Source organism: Struthio camelus, chromosome 5 (genome assembly GCF_040807025.1).
Source record: "Struthio camelus isolate bStrCam1 chromosome 5, bStrCam1.hap1, whole genome shotgun sequence".
In the NCBI taxonomy this organism is placed as follows: Eukaryota; Metazoa; Chordata; class Aves; order Struthioniformes; family Struthionidae; genus Struthio; species Struthio camelus.
The window spans coordinates 67,470,569-67,489,795 of NC_090946.1; the positions used below are offsets into that span (position 1 = coordinate 67,470,569).

The 19,227-nt window shown below is 42.1% G+C and overlaps 1 protein-coding gene across 10 annotated transcripts in view; it reads right to left on the reverse strand.

The window, feature by feature from the left end:
• Window positions 1–19,227, reverse strand: part of SYNE3 (spectrin repeat containing nuclear envelope family member 3) — a 70,431-nt gene that overhangs the window by 40,908 nt on the left and 10,296 nt on the right. For 4 of the 10 annotated variants that reach the window (XM_068946968.1, XM_068946970.1, XM_068946973.1 and 1 more), the window contains 4 exons: window positions 10,050–10,199; window positions 7,174–7,331; window positions 4,242–4,414; window positions 3,498–3,807 (listed from right to left, as the gene is read on the reverse strand). In XM_068946968.1, the coding sequence (XP_068803069.1) occupies window positions 3,498–3,807; window positions 4,242–4,414; window positions 7,174–7,317 (627 nt within the window). In that variant the 5' untranslated portion in view covers window positions 7,318–7,331; window positions 10,050–10,199. Of the gene's footprint in view, window positions 1–3,497; window positions 3,808–4,241; window positions 4,415–7,173; window positions 7,332–10,049; window positions 10,200–12,099; window positions 12,184–18,097; window positions 18,285–19,227 lie in introns of those variants that run through there. The other 6 variants (XM_068946965.1, XM_068946966.1, XM_068946967.1 and 3 more) reach the window with 4 other exon arrangements.

Consider the following 19,227-nt stretch of genomic DNA (forward strand, 5'->3'; position numbering starts at 1 on the left):
CAGGGAGGTCAAGGAAATGACACGAGTACGAACAGACTTTGCTAGCTGTCAAGCAAAAGGTTAACATTGCTGGCTGAACCCACACCAAAAGGTTAGGCAGGGAATTTTTCTAATGATGCAAAAGATACTGTCACTTGCTGTTAGGTTTGCTCTTTGGGGAATGGGACAGTACTGAACTCCTTCCGCCTCCACACACACTCGAAAAACCTGAGCAGACTTACTCAGCAAGGATGTGGCTCTGGAAGAAATGAGAGCACTGAGAGGAACAGAATGGTCCCCGTGAGCTGCAGAGGAAGAGATGTGTCAGGGCAGGATACACCCAGCCCTGGACACTCACAGAGGGTAAGGTGAGGCCCAGGAAATCCTCTCCTAGAGTTCCCCCTACAGGCAACGAAGGGACACAGCCTCCGCTGGAAGGCAATTTGGAACACACAAAGCAAGTTTCTGCTTTACATCCCTCTGCGGGATCCTCCCCACTGCTTGTGATGGGAATGCAGCCTAAAACCGGCCTCTATAAATCAACCTCTCCCTTCCTGTTCCTCCCACAGGGGCCCCAGGCAGCTGGGGGCACTGTTTGTGCTGCGAGCTCTGGGCTGAGCCCCGCGCAGGGCAAAAGCGCAGGGTGGCCCAAGGGCTGCGCGAGGGAGGTGAAAGGCAGCCACGGCTCACGGGGACACAGCTGTGAAGTGTGGCAGGGGCATGTCCGGGAAGGCTGGCCTATTCTGGAGCACTCTCAGGAGCTGCATCTACGTTTTCGGGGCAAGTGCTGCCCCAGCTCTCTGTCCCTCAGGGCTGCGTTCTTCAGAGCTGCAGATCCTACCAAAAAGCCCTGCGTGCACTCCGTGCGCTGGAGGGATGCCTCGGTGCTGCACGCAGGGAAGACTGGACCCAGCCTCCTCTTCCACGCACACGCAGGGGCAGCAGGTTGTGGAACAGGAATTTTTGCCCTGTGGCATTACGAGGACGGAAGGACCTGAAACGTCAAATGAACCCGCAGGACAGAGCACCTTGTCCCCGTAGCCCTTCCTGCTGCTTTCAGTCTTAGTAGCTCCAGGGTACATGAGGGATAAATATCCAGGTTTGAGTTAACAGAGACAACATGAATTGAAACTGATTTGACCTGCTAGGGCTTCAATTTGAATAAATATCAACATACCATATATCGTAACTTTTCCTACTACCTTCTGTCACCATTTATGCTAAAAATCACAACCTTTGCCTCTGCATATTGTTATTTTATCGGGCAAGGGAATATGAGAATGTGGGAAGTGGCCGCCACACCTAAAGAAAACCCCACCCCAGTCAATGTAATTAAAAGAAAATGATATTCTTTTAAAATTTGTCAATGATAAGGAAATACGATAGCACTAAGGGAAGAAAAAAAAATCAAAATCCAAAAAGCTTGCATACGCTCATACCAGAGGAGCAATGTCACGGGCAAACCGTTTAAGAAACAGTGTTCAATAGCTTGTCTTCTGATAGAGCTGGACAACTGCACAGGATCTAAAAATGTTCTTCAACCACAAGTGTAATCTATGAACACCAGCAATCCTCCTCTGACAGGCAGCTCAGGCATTCAGCTGGCATCTGCAATTCACATTTAGCTTGGCCTCTCCTCATGAGAGGGGCCCCATACAACTCCTGTGCCTCTTTCATTAACTCCTCCCTCCCAGTGGAAGGGTTTCTTTTAACTGCTGTTACGCTTTCCAGCGCGATTCCCAAGGTGCCAGTAACCTTGGCATTAGCTAACGAACTCTGCATTTATTTCAGTTGCAAAATCTGAGGCTTCCCAACCCCCTTCTTTATTCCCTAACTCCTGAAAGAGGGATTTCTTAGCTGAATTTTCTCACTCTATCTTTCTGTGAAATGTGGTATTTGCAACTAATGCCAAAGAAAAGAACCTTTTTTCTAGCATCTCAGTTGGCTGGAGACATGAAGGCATATTTTAACTGAGTACTATGAGCCACTTCCTGATCTCATTTACACCAGCATCTATCCAAGTCAGTTAGAGAAATTACTCTATGCAAAACCAGTCTCAAGAGAGATCAGAGTCAGGCTCTGTGTATTCAAATAGCTTGTTTGAAAGAACTGCTTTATTAGAATATCTAATGATTGTTTCTTGCTTATAAACCAAAGACAAATTTTGGTTAGAAGGGAGTATGTGAGAATTTTAAATGGCAATCTAGAGACACAACACCCTGACGTCCCAGGAATCTTCTTATTCCGAAAAATCAGTTGCCTTGTAATGAAGAGATCTACCTTAAAAAAAAAAAAGTCAAAGTTGAGGTGCAAGTCTATTGGACAATTTACAGCTCTTTGCAGCAGCTACAGATACAGAATTTTCCAAATATTCTTTTTTGTAGAGAGTTATTACAGAAGTTATGACTATTTTATTACTAAAAAAAATACTAGTTTCACATCCTGAAAGCTGCCAGCTCCTGTATTTTACAGGACTAGTATCTGTAGAGCAAGCAGAACAATGGCATGAGTATCCCAGTGTTGTTCTTGCAGTGTCATCTGAAGCTAACCTTGTCTGATGAAATCCAGGGAAGGAGAGCATACATCTCCATGAGCAAAGGTGACAAAGTGATAGAAGCAGATGGTAGAGCCAATGTAATGAAAATTGTTTACATTTGCATCAGGTAATTCCAGCTTACAGAATTCTTGGAAGCTACTTTGAGACAAAGATGATATTTTAAGTAGCTCTATATGCTTGAGATAGATTCCTTTGAGTATTTCTATTGATTTAGGCTACTGGGAAACTGTACTAACGCTTCTGCCCATCTGCAGGTCTCTGCCCTTTAGCCATGGCACACAGTCTAATCCTTTATCCCATTTTTTAGTGAAAAGTATGAGTCTCATCTGAAATCTTTACCCAGAAATAGTGTGAAAGAAAACCACTGGCACTGAAAGATGAACTAGAATGTCTAACACCACCCTATCTAACAGCTGCTTAAATTGGAAGATTTGTGTCAGGCAAGAAATTAGCTGTGTCTAGTAAGAATCCTTCAGGTAGCAGAACTAGCCATTTGCGTTCAGTGTTGGAACAGCACCTGATTCCCAATTCAATGTTTGCCAGTCTGCAAGTGAGGAGTATAGCTCTGAATTTGAACTAATGCTACATCCTCCAACAAGGGTGCATGCATTCAGTAATTGCTGATGTTGTGGACAGGTACTTTGTATCTGGTTACACAAGGATCACTGATGCATCAGAAGATGATCCATCAAACTTTACACAGAGATGACCTAAACCAATATTCACTACATTACAACAAGTAGCTCGCAGTTAGTCTACACAAACACATTATAAAGTACAGTGTGAGAGCATTGCAATTGTTCTTGCAAACAGTCCACTGAGTAAAAGAACAGGGGCCCTCAGCCCTGTTTCCTTTTGCAGCCCTGCCAGGATAGCTCCATCACTCAAGAAATATGAGTAGCAAATATTATTCACAGTTATGTACAATACTATACACTAGTGAAAACTTAACATCTCCCACCTGAGCTTCTTCCTTGATTCCTTCATATTCCATCCTCATCTTCTTCTGAACATCTTCATCAACGCTGGGATCACCTATTCTGTTGAACAAGGAAGCAGCTTCCTCTAGCAGCCTTTCCAGCAGGACTGACTGATTTAAGACGTCATTCAGCAGAACCTGAGCATGGCTCAGCTGCCATTGCTTCTCCTTTACGCCAAGCTGCAACTCAATGTCAGGCTCCAGGGTCACCCTCATGTTGTGAATCCATGCATAAAACTCATCTTGGGCTTTCAGGTACTCACTCCAGTGCAGCCAGACCCACTCAATACGGCTATTGGAGAGAGCAAAAGAGATGAAATTATGATGGGATCAGGGGAGACTGGCAAGTTCAAAATGCCTTCAGAGCAAAGGATCAGGTTTCTCAGCAATTTTAAGCTGTTCTCTCTGACTTCAGAAGTTCAGTATTAATTTACCAGGTTCTCCCTGTTCTGTGGAGGAAATACCCTCTACAAGACCACTATGCCCAGCAAAATTCATCATTTAAGTCCCTGACCTGCATTGGCTGTGAAGGGAGGGAGCACTGAGGTCCCATGGACTGTCTCTTCCCACGGTCACCCACGTGCTCTCGTGACTGGGATGAGCAGTGATTGCTACCCACAGTTCAAGCAGCACAGAAAGGCAAGAAGCACTTTATGAAAGCACTGGATGAGATAACTGCCCCACCACACAAACAGTGGTCTTGTGTGAAAAGTTTATTTGCCTTACCTGTGGCAGTGAGTAATGTATATGGCTGTCTCCTCCCACAAGGCCTTAATGTCTTTCAGTTTAGAAAGTACCTCATGTTTCTTATCCTCACTGACACTGCGAAGAGCAGCATCTGCCTTCACAAGAATCAAGTCCATTTTCAAGCTGCCTTCTGGCTCCAGCTCACGTATTTTCTATTAGAAAAATAAATGAGACTGAAAGCATGAGAAGAAAGCAGGCAGAATTAATGACATTCAAGCTTTTTTTTTTTTTACCCAGGTATTATGATGTCAACGCTGCAAAGCTTCTCCTGAATAGAAAATAAGAACTTTCCTCAGATTTGTTTATTCTAAACCATCCTGAAAGACTGAACTGACTTGAAAACAAGTAGCACTTAAAAAACAGTTTAAATTAGCTACAAAAACAGATCATCCCCTATCAAATGCCTGTGGCTGTGTTTCCGTTACTGTTATAAAGTTATTCTACTATGCTGCAACATGTCAGTCATTAATCTTTTTCTTCCAGAGAACACAGAGACAATCTCCACAGAGAACACGGCAACACCTCAATTTTAAGCTGTACTATAAGAAATCCTGACGTATATTCAAAAGGCCTCCTATTCTAAATAAAAGTTGGCTCAGAAAACAAGCAAAAAAAATTAACGAGTAGAATTTTCTGTCTGTTACCAACTTTTGCTTTAACCCTAAATTGTGAAGTTATGAGTTGGTGAAGATGTGCATCTTACACAAACCTGAACGCAAGGAACTCAAAGTTAAGCCATCTGATTTTATGTCAACTCTCTTCTTGTACCCAGGGATGGAAAACTAGCACAACTTCTATACAATGTAGCAACTACTTTTGGAAAGATAAGGCCCATGAGATTTGCTCAAAACACGCAAGTAAGTTATTGCAAAGATGAGACCAGATCACAGGCCTTTGAACTTCCAGTTTCACATTTTGGGAAGAGACGGATATTTTTTGGCATCTACATAGCACATCTGCAATATTACGTATAAACAGGTGTTTGGGCCAACTATCTACTATGAAACGAGTGATTAGAAGAAAAGCAGAGCAAAGGGTGTGGTGGAGAAAGAAAATAAAAGCCACAGCTACCAGCCAACAGAAAAAATTGAAAAGTTAAATCTGTATTCTAAACCTGACATTTTTCCAACACTTGAAGTAAAAGCAAGCAATAGTCAGAAAGCAAGCTGTGGCTGTACATTCCTTTTTCTATTCCAAAGGTTGTTTTTTTTTTTTTTAAAAAAAAAAAAGATTACTGTCCTTGGCTAGCATTTTTATTAACAAATTAACAAAAAACAAACCACAGGAAGGAATCAAGAAAAAATGCCAGCCAGATGTAAAAAAAGGAACTGAAGAATGATCACTGGATTTGAAAAGAGCCAATAAGTGAAGCAGTGAGCACATCATGAGGAAGCCAGGCCCACAAAGCAAGCAGGATGAGGGAGCAGGAGGTAGGTGAGATACACATAGAAAGAGAGAAATATGCACTTTGGAAATTTATCACTCCAAAGAAAAACAAAATCCAAATTGAAAATGCTCCACCCTTCAAACATGATTTTTAACATGTTATGGACCTCCTCCAAAGCCCAAAGAAACCAATAGGTTTTGGTTTAGGCCATATCAAATCACCACAAACCTCTCTACCTTAACTCTTGCCATCTCTGCCATGAACAGACACCTTTTGCCAAACTACCACTCTCCCTACTCAAGATCCTATTTTTCCTGTGGGTCTTTGGGTACTGTACATATATTAATTTCCCAGATAAAAAGGAAAAGACCCGGATAATTTTAGAGTAGAAACAAATCCACCCTCCAAGAGGAAACACTTCAGATGTTCATGACTGATATCCATCATCCATCACTCCATGAATAGTCTCTATATTAGGCCAGTGACATGATCCAGCCTTCAACGAATCCCAGTTAAGAAAAAAACTGAAGACTTCACTGTACTGTCATATAAGCCACCTCCCCCCTCCACGTAAGCTCGCAATGCTTTTTAGAGCTGAGTAAACTTGCTTAGAAAAGGAAGTCCAAGCAAGAGTAAATTCACAAAATAAGACTTTTGAGCAAAGAATGAGAAGATATGGCTGTTTTATTTAGAGAATAGACCAGGTAGAATTAAAGGTAATTATAAAAATAGTTTCAATGCTAATTATAGAAATATCACCACTCCCCCTAACCATGGATAGTAGAGATGGGACAAACAGTAGTGTTTCATTTTCTGAGATTACAAAACCAAGATAACATCTAATGAAATTGAAGTTAATGAATGTGAAATCATAACAAGAGAGCAGGCATAACCTGCAAAGGGATCTCTCTGAGAATGGTTATACAAGCGATTAAGTAAGAACAGAAAAAATGAAAGCATTTGCATTTTCATTAGACAGAAGGGAAGCTGTAAATCCACTTTATCAACAGGCTTTATGGAAAAGGACCACTGGCTTACTCTACAGTGCCCATTACTCAGACCTACAGTCTTTTTCTATCACTGTTAGTGCTAGGGTCCTGGAAGAGATGGAACACTAAGATGATCTGATTCTCGCCTACTATATACTGGACTTTTGCAAATCCACTATCTGGTACTTGCAAGCAGCAACTCAACCATCATTTCAGCTCCTGAATATGCTCATATGAGAGAGTGAACTTCTTATCTGACAAATCAGAACTGCTGCTAGACTTTCAAGTCAATCTGAAAAGTTTGGAAACCTGTGATATACAATTGCCTTCCTCTTTTTCTACAATGTCTGTAAACATTTTGCAGAAGGAAAAATTAGAAAGGATATTGATGCAAGACCATCCACACAGGACCAAGACTCTAGCAAGAGGGGGATAGCAGATAGTTCCCTAATGGAAAATTCCAGGGCTCACATCAATAACTGCAACTCTTTCCAGTGATACCTGGCTCTGAACTGCTACACTGCTCTTCCCTTACCTCAGTCTCTCTCAGTCTGGCTTCTAGGGCAGATCGAGGTCCCTTGGTGTTGTCATTGATCCTCAGCCTCTCTTGGATGGCCTTCATCCAAGCTTCTGCATTCTCCACGCTACTGTCAAATTCATCCTGTGGCTGCTGAGTCATTGCATTTGAAGAAACTGAAAGGATAAGAAGCAGGGAAGTAAGAAGTTTTTGATTAAGACTTCAACAGGAAAGCATCCAAGGCAATCTAAAGCAGCAAGGGAGAGAAACTGCTGATGTGGCTTTCCTTTTTAATAGTAATACCAAAAAAGCTCATCCATACAGCAGTACTATGATTCAGCAGAGCACAGAGTAGACATTCACACTCCAGCTTTCCCAAATAAAAGTCTACCAGTAAATAAAAAGTAGGTGGGGAGTTGTAGAAGGCTCCACTACAATAAACAGACTTAATTCAAAGCCTTCAAATGAGATTAATTTGGTGTTCATGGTACTTTCAGATTGGCTACACCAGTTGCAAACATACTATCTCTTCTTAGAGCCTACTCAGCACAAAACTCTCCCTAAGCCCTTCCACATTCATATACTGAGCATCTGACCCCAGATTAGCAGAGTATTTAAGCACATGCTTACTTAGAGGTACATAAACCCTTTAAAGCTGGTGAGATTGGGATCAGATGCTTAGACCTTCAGCTAACTTGTTCTGCTGAGGCTGTGCACCGGTTAGCTAAATGTGTGTGCAGCGAGTCTGGGATACATAGACACAATGGGAATCAGCCAGCAACTGCCAAGATAAACCAGTAATCACATGGAAACATCTATCAATACTTATGAATTTCTTCTTTTGTCATCTCTTTTATTCCATATCAGGCTTCTCTCCACTGCCTGGAAATTACTGTTTTCCCCTCCCTTCACTTTCCTCTCTTGTTGCCCCTGCCCCATTGCAAGGGGCAGACATGGCAGTTGCTTGCACTGTTCACTCTGCTAATGCACTCTTGTGTCCTGTCTGTTTAGAGCGCACGCTTCCAGCGACCCAGACGGCATCCTCTGTGCCTGCTCAAAAAAATGAGCTCTGCCTCTATGCTAGGCCTTAGGCACTGCCATACTAAACTTTATTATGATTTATCCTTATTAATCAAGCCCTCTGTAGGTCAGCTCCACTGAAGTGGACAGAAAGACAGCCACTGACATAAATGGTTTTGGATCAGATCCTACAGCTACTGCCGGCCAAGCAACCAGTGTTTCTTGTAAATTAAAATATTTTTCTTCTTTGTTATTCATCATGGAAATCTTTTTCAACACAAAGTTTTAGAGTTAATTACGGAACCTAAGTTTGTTATACAGAATTCGACCCTGTAACAGCCCTCTCATTCTCCCTGAGACAATTCATGTGGAAGAAGTTGCTCAGTGTAAGAGGCAAAGGATGGCCCTTGATGAAGCTGAGCCAGTGGTGTTTAGTAACCACTTGAAATTCTAAGTCACCAAGCTCTCACCACGACAGGACAACATCTTGCTCTTGTCCACGGGTAGAAAGCTTCCCACCATCCTGCTGATGTTCCTCTCCGCGTGGTAGAGGACACAAGACGTTTGCATTCACAACACTGATGTTTGGCAACAGAGGTGGTCTCAGTTATTGCTTCCCAGCCTTCAGCAGGCCTCTGTACAGAGGGAGAAAGCTGCATCTACAGAGCACCTACTGCCCTACCCACAGGGATTACTAGAAGAAACAGAATGGGTTAAACCTCAACGCACAGACAAGTAGAGCTGTATTTATATGGAAAAGGGAATTATTCTGTAAGTGGGAGACATCAGAAGAGGCAAAATCCACAGCTGTAACTCTCGGAGCCAGACGGCAGTTTTGAAAAGCCTGACCTCGCCTTGAAACAATTGAAGGACAGAACAAGACACACTGGATTTAGTGAGGATGGAATGGAATGGGGCAGTTACGCCCTCTGTCAAATAGAAAAAAAATGATAGGCTATATGATTAAAGCTAAAATCAACTGACTTACATATCAAGAGTCATGAGGATAAAGCTGGCTAATTGAGTAGTATTATTCTCAGTGGCTTGCTAGACAGCTGTGTCTCTCTCCAACAATGACTGCTCTACAGCTGATGTTTCTTAGCTATAATAATCTAACTCTCATAAAAAGAACTCTCACCTCTGCAGCTGACTGATCAGCTCATTTTCACATTAACATTTCTCCTTATATCTATACAAGCCATAGAGTAACTGTTCCCTATCTACTTTCCTTGTTATAGGCTATCTGGTCAAGCAGGCTCTGAATGCCCAAGTGTAAGCTGTGGTGATTCCAGTTACACGACTGTGAAACAAAAACTCACAGTAGATTTTCCAGATAGACTCTGATGAGGAGTAATACTCATTTCCTAGGAGAAGTTTCTATTCCTGATGACATCTGTATCATAGTTAAAACTGGCTTCATGACTCCAGTCAAAGAGGAACCAAAAGAGACCATTATGTTATCCCAGTCCTCCATCTCACAAAACGTGGAAGGCAATTAAACCTGATTAAGAAGCACTGGAAAATCCAATATAGTCAAACATGAAGAAAATCCCACTCACCCTCTTCCCTCACGCTGCTGTGCTCTAAGAGTAAGGGTTTTCTGTCCAATGAATACAGAAATGCTGATCCCCATACCACACACACAGCTATTCCATTTATGCAGCCAATATAAAAGGCCATGTAAAAAGTTATTTCAATATTGAGGTCACCAGTTTGCAAAGGAAGAGAAACACTTGTTTACTCCAACTGCCTGCCTAACATCACTTACTGTGAAATCCACCTGAGGATTGAGGCAGAGCTCATGTTAAATCTAATTGTTTTGTGGCACTAGATGTAGGAACTGGTCAAAATCAAGTATTTACGGCCTACAATACCTGATATGCGTTTGGATTGCCTGTTGTGTTCTCCTTCCTCCACCCTGGGCCAGTCATACCCCAGCTGAAGCAATTAGTTGAAACGTCCTGGAGTCTTTTGCTCTGGAACCCTCTTTCTCTTCCCAGGCATTTAAAGGCATGGGTTGATATCTGTGGGGAAAAAGTATGTTTGCTGACTTATTGCCTGCTTGGGAAGAAAAACAGCTGATGACAACAGTTGTTTGGCAATATCTTGATTTTTTTTTTTTGCAAAAGCTCCTAAAGCTGGGATGATTACTGGATAACTGTCTGTTATGAATCAGAAGTATTTACCCCATTTCTGCTGTAACATTGGGACTAAAGAATTGAGCAATACTTCTAGAGATGAAATATAGGGCTCTGTTCAGTACAAGAAATACAAAGCAGCAAATAGCAGCTCTTGAGCCAGATTAAAGCTGTTTAGCTGTTTAAAGGCAATATTCATGGACCAGCCTTCAGGCTGCTGCTTCAGGACAGCAGCATACTGTTAGGGCTACCGGAACCATGGTGGGCCAACCCCTGTCCCTGTCACACGCACAGTCGCTAGGATCCACTGTGCCAGGGAAAGCCTCTGCTAAAGAAATCACAGTTGCAACCTTCTGAGCAGTTTATACATAAACAAAACACATTTTTATTGTAGTCATTTTCAAATGCATATAGCTGTTTAAACATCCTCTTGTCATTTTAATGCCACGTGAATTAGTGTATTAATTCATATTATGGAAGGCATATTAACACTGCAGAAAGCTTTTAGAGTCTGTATAGATATATTACTAAATGAAGGTAATAACTAAGCATGAGAAATTCTGGTGTAAATAATGAGGCACTGAGCAAAGACCAATCCTATTTCCCCAAATGCAATGATGCAAATAAGAAGCATATCTCAAGGTGCTGAGCATAACTGACCCAGGACAGCTCCTGCAATACATCAAGAGGTTATATAAATGATTTGACTATTTCAGGAATGGGAAAATGTCAGAGACAGTCAGTGCCAGAATCCTTTAGCTGATCCTCCCCTACAATGCCACTCCTCGTATTTTCCCTGAATTGCCCTCCACTGTTCCCCAAACACCGCCTGACAGTGCCTGGGAGGGCACAGGCGCTTTAGTGGTACAAAAGGCATGATGCCCACTCCTTGCTCAGCCTGACCCCCTGCAAGCCCATGGCACAGTAAGTGCATTGTGGAGGGCTGATGGTGGGCACGCAGCTTGGTTAGCATGGGTGGGATATCCACACCTTCGTCAGAGGGGCAGATCAACTCCTATGGCAGCAGACACCTCTCTCCAGCCAACAGCGCTGCTCTCACCCCCTTATGTTCAGCCATCAAGCTGTTTTGCAAGGAGGAGGCCAGACAACTGCTCCTAAACAGCCAGAGGAGGCCAGGCAGCTGACAGGGTGCTGGGGAGCACACTTGCTGTCCCACGAGCAGATAAATCATAGTAGTAAGCTGACTGGTCTGTGTTATAGCCTCATGGAGCCACTATATGGTAACAGGGACATTCAGAGACACGGAGATGCCCAGCTCTCCGGGGCAGACCACAAGACAGTGAAAGGTACAGAGCGTCCACCATGTCATCCAGCCAGCACTCACGGAGCCAGATTTCTCAGAGCACTTCTAACTTAAGTACACCTACTTAAGCTATCTTTTTAGAGCATCTAATAACCCTCACCAGGGTATTAGGAGGTTTACTTATTTAATATTTGTAAAGCCCTACTGAGAGCTTTTAAAGTTATTATGCAAGCATAGTGTCTTTTTGGTAGGATTATCCTTTGGTTTTGCAAGGTTTCCTAATGTACTTTTCTTCCCTCCAGCAAGTCATGTTACTTCTCCCCTCCCCTTAAAACATTTCTCACAACCTCTCCCATTTTAAACATTCTTTTAAACCCTACATTTATAGAACATAGGCTTCCAAATGGTTTCAATATGTCCTGGGTTCCCACGTTCACGTACTACTTGAGTAACTCCCAGAACCCAGTTCTTAAAGAAATGAAAGAAAGTACAAAAATGCTCCAGGAAACTCAAATCACTCACCATTAGGAAGACTGTTTTCCTGTTATTGAAAGGCTTCAAATTTTTCATAAGCATTTCTACTTCGTACAAAACAGAGTTCCAGGACTGCACGTGAGAAAGATTATAAAAAACACTGGAGTGTGTCAAATTTTATATAAATGCATGAGTGTGGAAACAATTGTGGTTCTGGGAATTTTTTGGTTCCTGGGGTAATTTAATAACTTTTCAGCTGCCCTGGATATTGTAAAAAGAGCTCTGAGAAGGGGCAGAGTTGGAAGCTCTGACTGGACTGTTCCAGGCTGGACTGGAGGGTCCATCTTTGGCACAGATCACATCTGAAAGGCAAAGCACTGATCTTTGTCTTTCCAGAGCTGCATATTCTTGGCCCACTTCAGGAGACGCTATTCTGAATCACCATTAAAAGATGCTTTGCCAGCCAAGGGACTGGAAGCCTCCTGGGGAACCACCCCCACATACAGCAAAGTTGAATTGTACAATTATATGGGAAGCCTTCAAGATTGCAAATAAAAGGTTTTGCTATTTCCAGCACAATCTTTTTGAGGCTCAAAACATTAATGCTATCATGCTGGCCATCTTCCAAGACAGCCTTTTCCTGTGTTATCTGAAGTGAATGTTTATGACAGTCAGTCATTGCTTGTCCTAATTAATGAACCAGGGAATAAATAGTTTTTGGAACAATCACATCCATATCCTAGTTACAAGCATCTCCTTCAACCAAGGAACAGTAACATCACCTTCAGAGCATATAGCATCATGCATATCCCAACCATTTCCTTTCCTTTACAAAACAATACCCATAGAAAGCCCATGGCTAATGCAAGACGTTCTGCCACAATGTGATCACATCAGACAACTTTATGTCTAAATGATCAATAAAACTGAGAAGTAGACTGAGAAGTGTATCTGCCGGACACGTTCAGGGTCAGTCCAATTCGGAAAAGGCCTTATTTTTTCTACCACATGTTTAAAGATTAATTTCAGGCTTTGGTGAGAACCAGCATAAATGGGATATCACTTTGTCTTAAAAACCTCCTTTGGCAAATATGTAATTTCCAGGTCTAAGAAGCTATTTCCTAGAAATTGGATCAAAATTGTAAAATAATTCTATTTCTGAATGGAATCATCGCATGCAAGTAGGGCAGAGCTGGGTTCCGAGGCAATCTTCCCTTTTGATATCAGCAATGATAGTTAGTATATCTGACTGCAGCATTTTTAGTTTTGACTCAAAACCATTTGGAAAAAAAAGTTTTGAAGAGGATTCTTAATTACAAATCTCTCCCCTGTCCATACACTCTATGAACACACGCACGCGTGCGCGCGCACACACACACACACACACACACTTTTGTTTTCCTAAGTGACTCTGGGAGACAGGCGGGTCTACCATGACTCAACTAGATTAGTAAAAGGCAGGATTTAGTAATTGTCCAGAATTTCTTCTTACCACCAAGACGACAGAGCAACTGTATTAGCTATTTGTCTTAGATTTTGATCCTCTATCCCCATAATATTGAAGTATTAAACAATCGTTAGAACATTTATTCAGTCAGCACCCCTGGGTAGCAAGGCAGCACTCCATCCCCCTTTTAGAAACCACCTCAGGTTCAGAAGTGCCTTTTTTCTTGCCTCTAGGTAATATGGAAAAACGAGACGGGACAAGAATGGAATTGGTATCTCATGTACTAAGTTAGGGGCCTAAACACTACAGAGTGGTTTTCAACCTTTTCTAATTGATGCATCCCTGCAATTTTTTCTATAGAGATGCAGATCTCTGTTTAGTGACTTTAAGCTTAATGATAATGGACTTGCTTCTCCTAGTAACCCTTCATAGACTCTTCAGCAGTAGCGCAGGAAATCTCAGGTTAAACAGCTCTACTCTAAAACATCATTCTTCATAACCAGGGTAGATTTTCACTATGAATATTGCCCATAAATGGTCCAAAAGAGGTTATTGTCCAAAAGGCACTGCCTTACCAGCTATATTCATCTTGTGAACTTGTACCTAGCTGCTGAAATATGCTAGATTTTCAACTTTGTTCAGCTCCCTAAGTTTTACCATCAGTCAGCCAAAGGAAGAGCACAGCAAGCCTACAGCACCAGATGCATGGTTTCATTTATGTATTTAATTATTTCCCACTTGTCCTGTACAGACTGTATGATCCTCCTTCGGTACCAGGAGCAGTCACAGCACTGATATACTGACCAATAAACCTCTGCACTATCTGGTCTTGGCTAGAGATAGATGGAAAATTCAGAGTGACTAATATACCTGATAAATTTTTCCTCTTTTGCTGGTGATATATTGCATATGGACAATCTGCAATTTTCTCAAAGGTATGGTTATTCCTAATTATTTGCCAAATAAATTCTGCAAATTAGCTTTAAGCTGTAGACTGCTCTCAAGTAATTCCTTGGGATTCTTAATGCTCTATCTGCACTGCTTAATTTTGGTGAGACGTCATCACCCTATTAAGAAATGGGGTCTCTTCGCTGGCTGGCTGGCAGCAGCTCATCTCATTTGTGTGTGGTTTGTCACACAGTAAGTCCCAAGGGCCACTTTCATTATCAGGACCTCAAGGCGTTTAAGCAGTGGACAAACAGCACGCCTTCCACAGCACATGACCTGAGCAGAAGCGTTTGACAGTTAAAAGGATAACATCTCTGTCCTGAAGGGACTACAGGCTACACATCAGGAAGGGTTCAGCAGTGAAAGCAGTGCACGGGTGTGTAGCTGAGGGAACAGTGGAGGGAAGAAGGGACAATTAGAGACTGCAGCTGCATTTCCAGTGCCCTGTGCAAGCTGCGCTAGTCCTAATACACACCTCCTCGCCTCACCGCCTGGAGCCAGAGATGCTCAAAAAGAAAGTAGGCTGCCTCAACAAGGGGCCTGCAAATGTGCTGGGACTCAGGAAAGTGTCTCACACCAGAGGGGAGGGTTCATTGCTCCAAACCTCAGGCTCCCTGTGGGACACCCTGAGCCAGAAGCGTCAGGCCAGACATCTTATTTGATCATCAGTTCTGTACTGTTCTGTACCTGAGAGACTCTGCCTCTGAGTGAGCAACTGCGCCCAACCTGGCTGTAGGAGCACTCAACACACAGCTTTTAAACTAATAAACCTTGTTAACCAAATATTTGTTAGAAACATTTATTACAAATAAAGTCACTTAAAGTACTAAGCAAATATATACTAGCAGCACAGTATCTTCTACCCCGTTTAGAAAAACATCTGAAGGCCAAAACTGTAACATTTCTCAGATCTGTCTATCCAAACATTATCGTCAGGATGATGCTGAGGGGCTACTTACATGTGGAAAGAGCAAGACTCATTGAAATCTAAAAAGTAGTTGAAAAGTAGTTAGCACAATCCTAATTCTAAATACCGAGCTTGTTGAATAAAACGAGTGTGTGATTCTCCTAGGATCAAAGCACCTGACTGTGGAAAAATTAGCAGATTTCTATTTGTGCCAAACAGGAAGATTTGTTTATATAAAGAAAAAAACACCACAACAGCTAAAACACTGAAACGCTCTCAAAAACATACACCAGGGTAAGTAAAGCTATACCTAAACAGTCAGCCATTCAGACATAATTTAAAGTAATATTTGCACTAAGCTGATAATGCCAAGCTTTATATTGCAAAATGGCCCTGGTTTGTGTTCAAATAAATCCAGGCCCTGGAGGAAACATGGCCTGCCTATGTCCCAAACACAATAAGTTATTGGAACTGGCAGCAATCTTATCCCCAAGCTCTTTTTTCCACAAAAAGGAAGTAGACCAGAGCAAACCAGAAACTGCATCTAAATTAATTTTGAACGGTTGAGAGCATTTCTGGAATTGAATAAAACAGAGTGGTTTCCTATGACTCATTTTTGCCTGAACTTTTGCATTTTCCGTATCTTTGTCACCCACCCACTGTGTATATTCGCTAAGCACTGTTGGTCAATAACCAAGAAGGCATCTGCTTTCAATTGCAAAGACCACTCCTACCAGCCGTTGGAGTTTGAGCATACTTTCGGTTCAGTAAAGAGCCCAGCATCTCAACAACCGAAGCGCTCTGTGCAACCCAGGATTTCACAGCAACAGGGATGAACACATGATGAAGCAGACTCTCTTTTTAGTAGTCTTTTTAGCATGCTTGAAGGCTGAAGTCCTATAGTTTATAACCTAAAGGGGATTTGAACCTGCTTCTAATGAAGTTACTCACAGTTCTGTCTTTGCTTAAAGTGGCAGCAGGACTCAGCCTTAAACCATGTTTGTCAGCAGTCGACTTCCAGTGAGAATGATCAGGGAGTTATTTAAAGCTAGGCTCACAGATAATTACTGCGCTCAGCAGTAAGAGTAAAGCTGATGCTTATTCGTCTCACTCTTACATCATCTGATTTTAATCATCTTGTAGAAATAGAATGCTATAATAAACCAAGGCTCTTTTTTTCCCCCCCTGTGGATATCTGAAGAGGTTAGGAGGCTCAGACCTATTTAGACTCCAATGGGAGCTCAGCGCCTACTTCCTCTTGGTAGCTTTGGAAGTCTCACCCTAACTCTTACGGGACGTATCTCTGCGGCTGCTGGCTAATAAGGAGCTAAGGCAGAGGTACCATCAGAGCAATAGTGATTTACATCAGCTGAGTATCTGCACAAACACACACTGGCACACAGGACAAACACATTTGCTGAGTGACATGTCATAGCTCTAATGATTCTCAAACATTTAGAATAAGTAAAAGGAGTAAAGGTATTATAGATTTTTTTGAACCAAGGAATAAACAATTCTTCTATAAGTAGTAATATGTATTTACATAATGGCATAAACTTAACTTTGATCTTAAAAAGTACCAATCTTTCCTCAGTAATCTCCAAGAAAAGCTTAAAGTCTTCAGAATAAAAATGTATCCATTTTTTAAGGCTACTACATACACTTGTTATATTTTAAAGGCATCTCAAGTCACTTGAGTTTTCCCCCATTCAGGGCTCAGCAGGCACCTGGCTAAAGGCTGGCTCAGGAAACAGGGAAAGCAAGTTGTCACCTTCCTGGACGAAAATGCAACAGGCTCTGTGGTAGGGCACCACTGCCAAACTGCAGCACAACAGAGCCTGCGATGATCAGATGTTTCCTGCAAAGCATTCAATATGCACAACGCAAGTAACAAAGCCACATGCAAATTATACTCCCTACTTAAAAAAATAAAATTGCATTTTTTTAATATCTTTTTAACTTCTTGCATACACCTAGATCTTGCTTCTATAGTGGTCTATGGGATTTTAAAAACATGCTATTTAACAAACTCTAGAGAAACGATCACAACAGTCCCAATTCAGTGAGCATTTTGGGGCTGTAAAAGATGGTATCACGTCTTGAGATGTAGCAACACTCCCAGGTCCCAAAAGACACTCTCCCTGTTAACTTCACTGGCTGCCCCTTATCTCTAACCCTCTGCCTTGTAGTCAGTGGTGAGCACCATCGCAGGGATATTTGCAGGGCTTTTTCCCTGTCTTATATTAGGGAGATAACGTCCATCCTGATTCCACGCAACAATATATTCTGCTGCTCACAACAGAGTTTATCAGGCATCATTTCATCAGACAGTGTCCATGTCCTCAGGTCCTCCCAACCAAAACAGGCCCGCTGCCACTGCCCTGCGACACATCCACCAAGCAAAAGATGACACATGGAGTTTCTCTAGAGACAAGTGCGAGAATTGGCTGATCTTTGTGCACGTCAGGAGAAGTCAGCCGGGTGCTGCCGGAGCGCTCAACCACTGCCCTCCCCCAGAAAAGCACTTATTTCTATCTCCTTCTCCTTATAATTCAACTCCATGAGATTTAGAGGAACAATATTTTTGACGCTTCTAGCTCTCTAGCAAATTTAACGGACAGTGGAAAACGAGTTCAAAAAGTTATCAGGAGCCAAAAAAGGGGGACAAACGCAGACACGCAGCATGGACACGAAAACCTCATTTCCTTAAGAAATAAAATTAACAAATTCTGCAGAAATCTTACCAAGATCCTATGGATTCCAGAAAAAAAGACAGGCAAAAGTCTGCGGTGTTACTCTGTGGGTTTTCAGCACCACAAGCACAATTCAAGCTGCCTGTGCGAGGTGTTGTTATAACCGTTCAGTGCAGCTAACATTAGCAAGTCTGGCGGGAGGAGAAACTGACGGGTTTCTTCTTACTCATGTCAGTGGCAGAACAGGATTTCCTCTCTGCTTCCTACCACATGGTAGGGGCAAGAGAGGAAGGCAACCTAAACACCAGTCAGACTGGGCGGGGGGGAACCACACAGCATGGCATGCTGCCACTGTTTGGAAGATGACTAAGATTTAAATAGCAATAATCCCCAGAAACTACCTAGAGTTCAGGTCATCTACTAACAAGCTGGTTAATTCCTTTAAGGATTAATACTTGAAATTATTATGCCTGGCAGATGTTTGCTGAACAGGAATTAGTCCAGAACACTCAGCATGAAAAACAGCAAAAAGCAAAAGTGCAGATAGCTACATTTCAGAGCTGAGATTTTTAGAAATCACTGGCTGTAACATAAATATCACTTTCATTTGTAGCCAATTTATCTTCCACTTTTTTTTTTTTTTTTTAAACTCTCAGCTCCCTAGCAAGAGATTTCCTTCCCAGACTGACACACTAATCTAGATTCCGCTCTCAGTTACAACTGTGCAATGCGAAGAAGAGGTTAGCCAATATTTTTAAGCAACACCAGTGCTGGCACAATTTGGCTGAATGGAATGCACTTTTTATACATTAGCTGTCTCTCATGATCGAGTGCGTGATGATGTGTCTGCTTCCCAACTCTCTGAAACTATTGGAAAATACAAAGCAGCATTTTCCTTCAACTAATTATGACTCCTCTGGGGACTTCTGCTGCTAGACTTGCACTGAAATGGTTTTATCTACCAACTCACTGCCACTTACATCTTCCTAATAGTATAAATCTAGTTAACATACTCCAGGGCCAAACCAGATCCCACTTGCACTCAAGCTACTGTAAATCCACAATTAGTCCATATGGCCAAAAAAATCCCTCTAGTTTTGCAGTTTCTCTGTATCATAATTTGTACTACACTAAGCAGAATTTTTTAGGATTACAGTAAATGCAAGTAGGAAAGGTGAAGA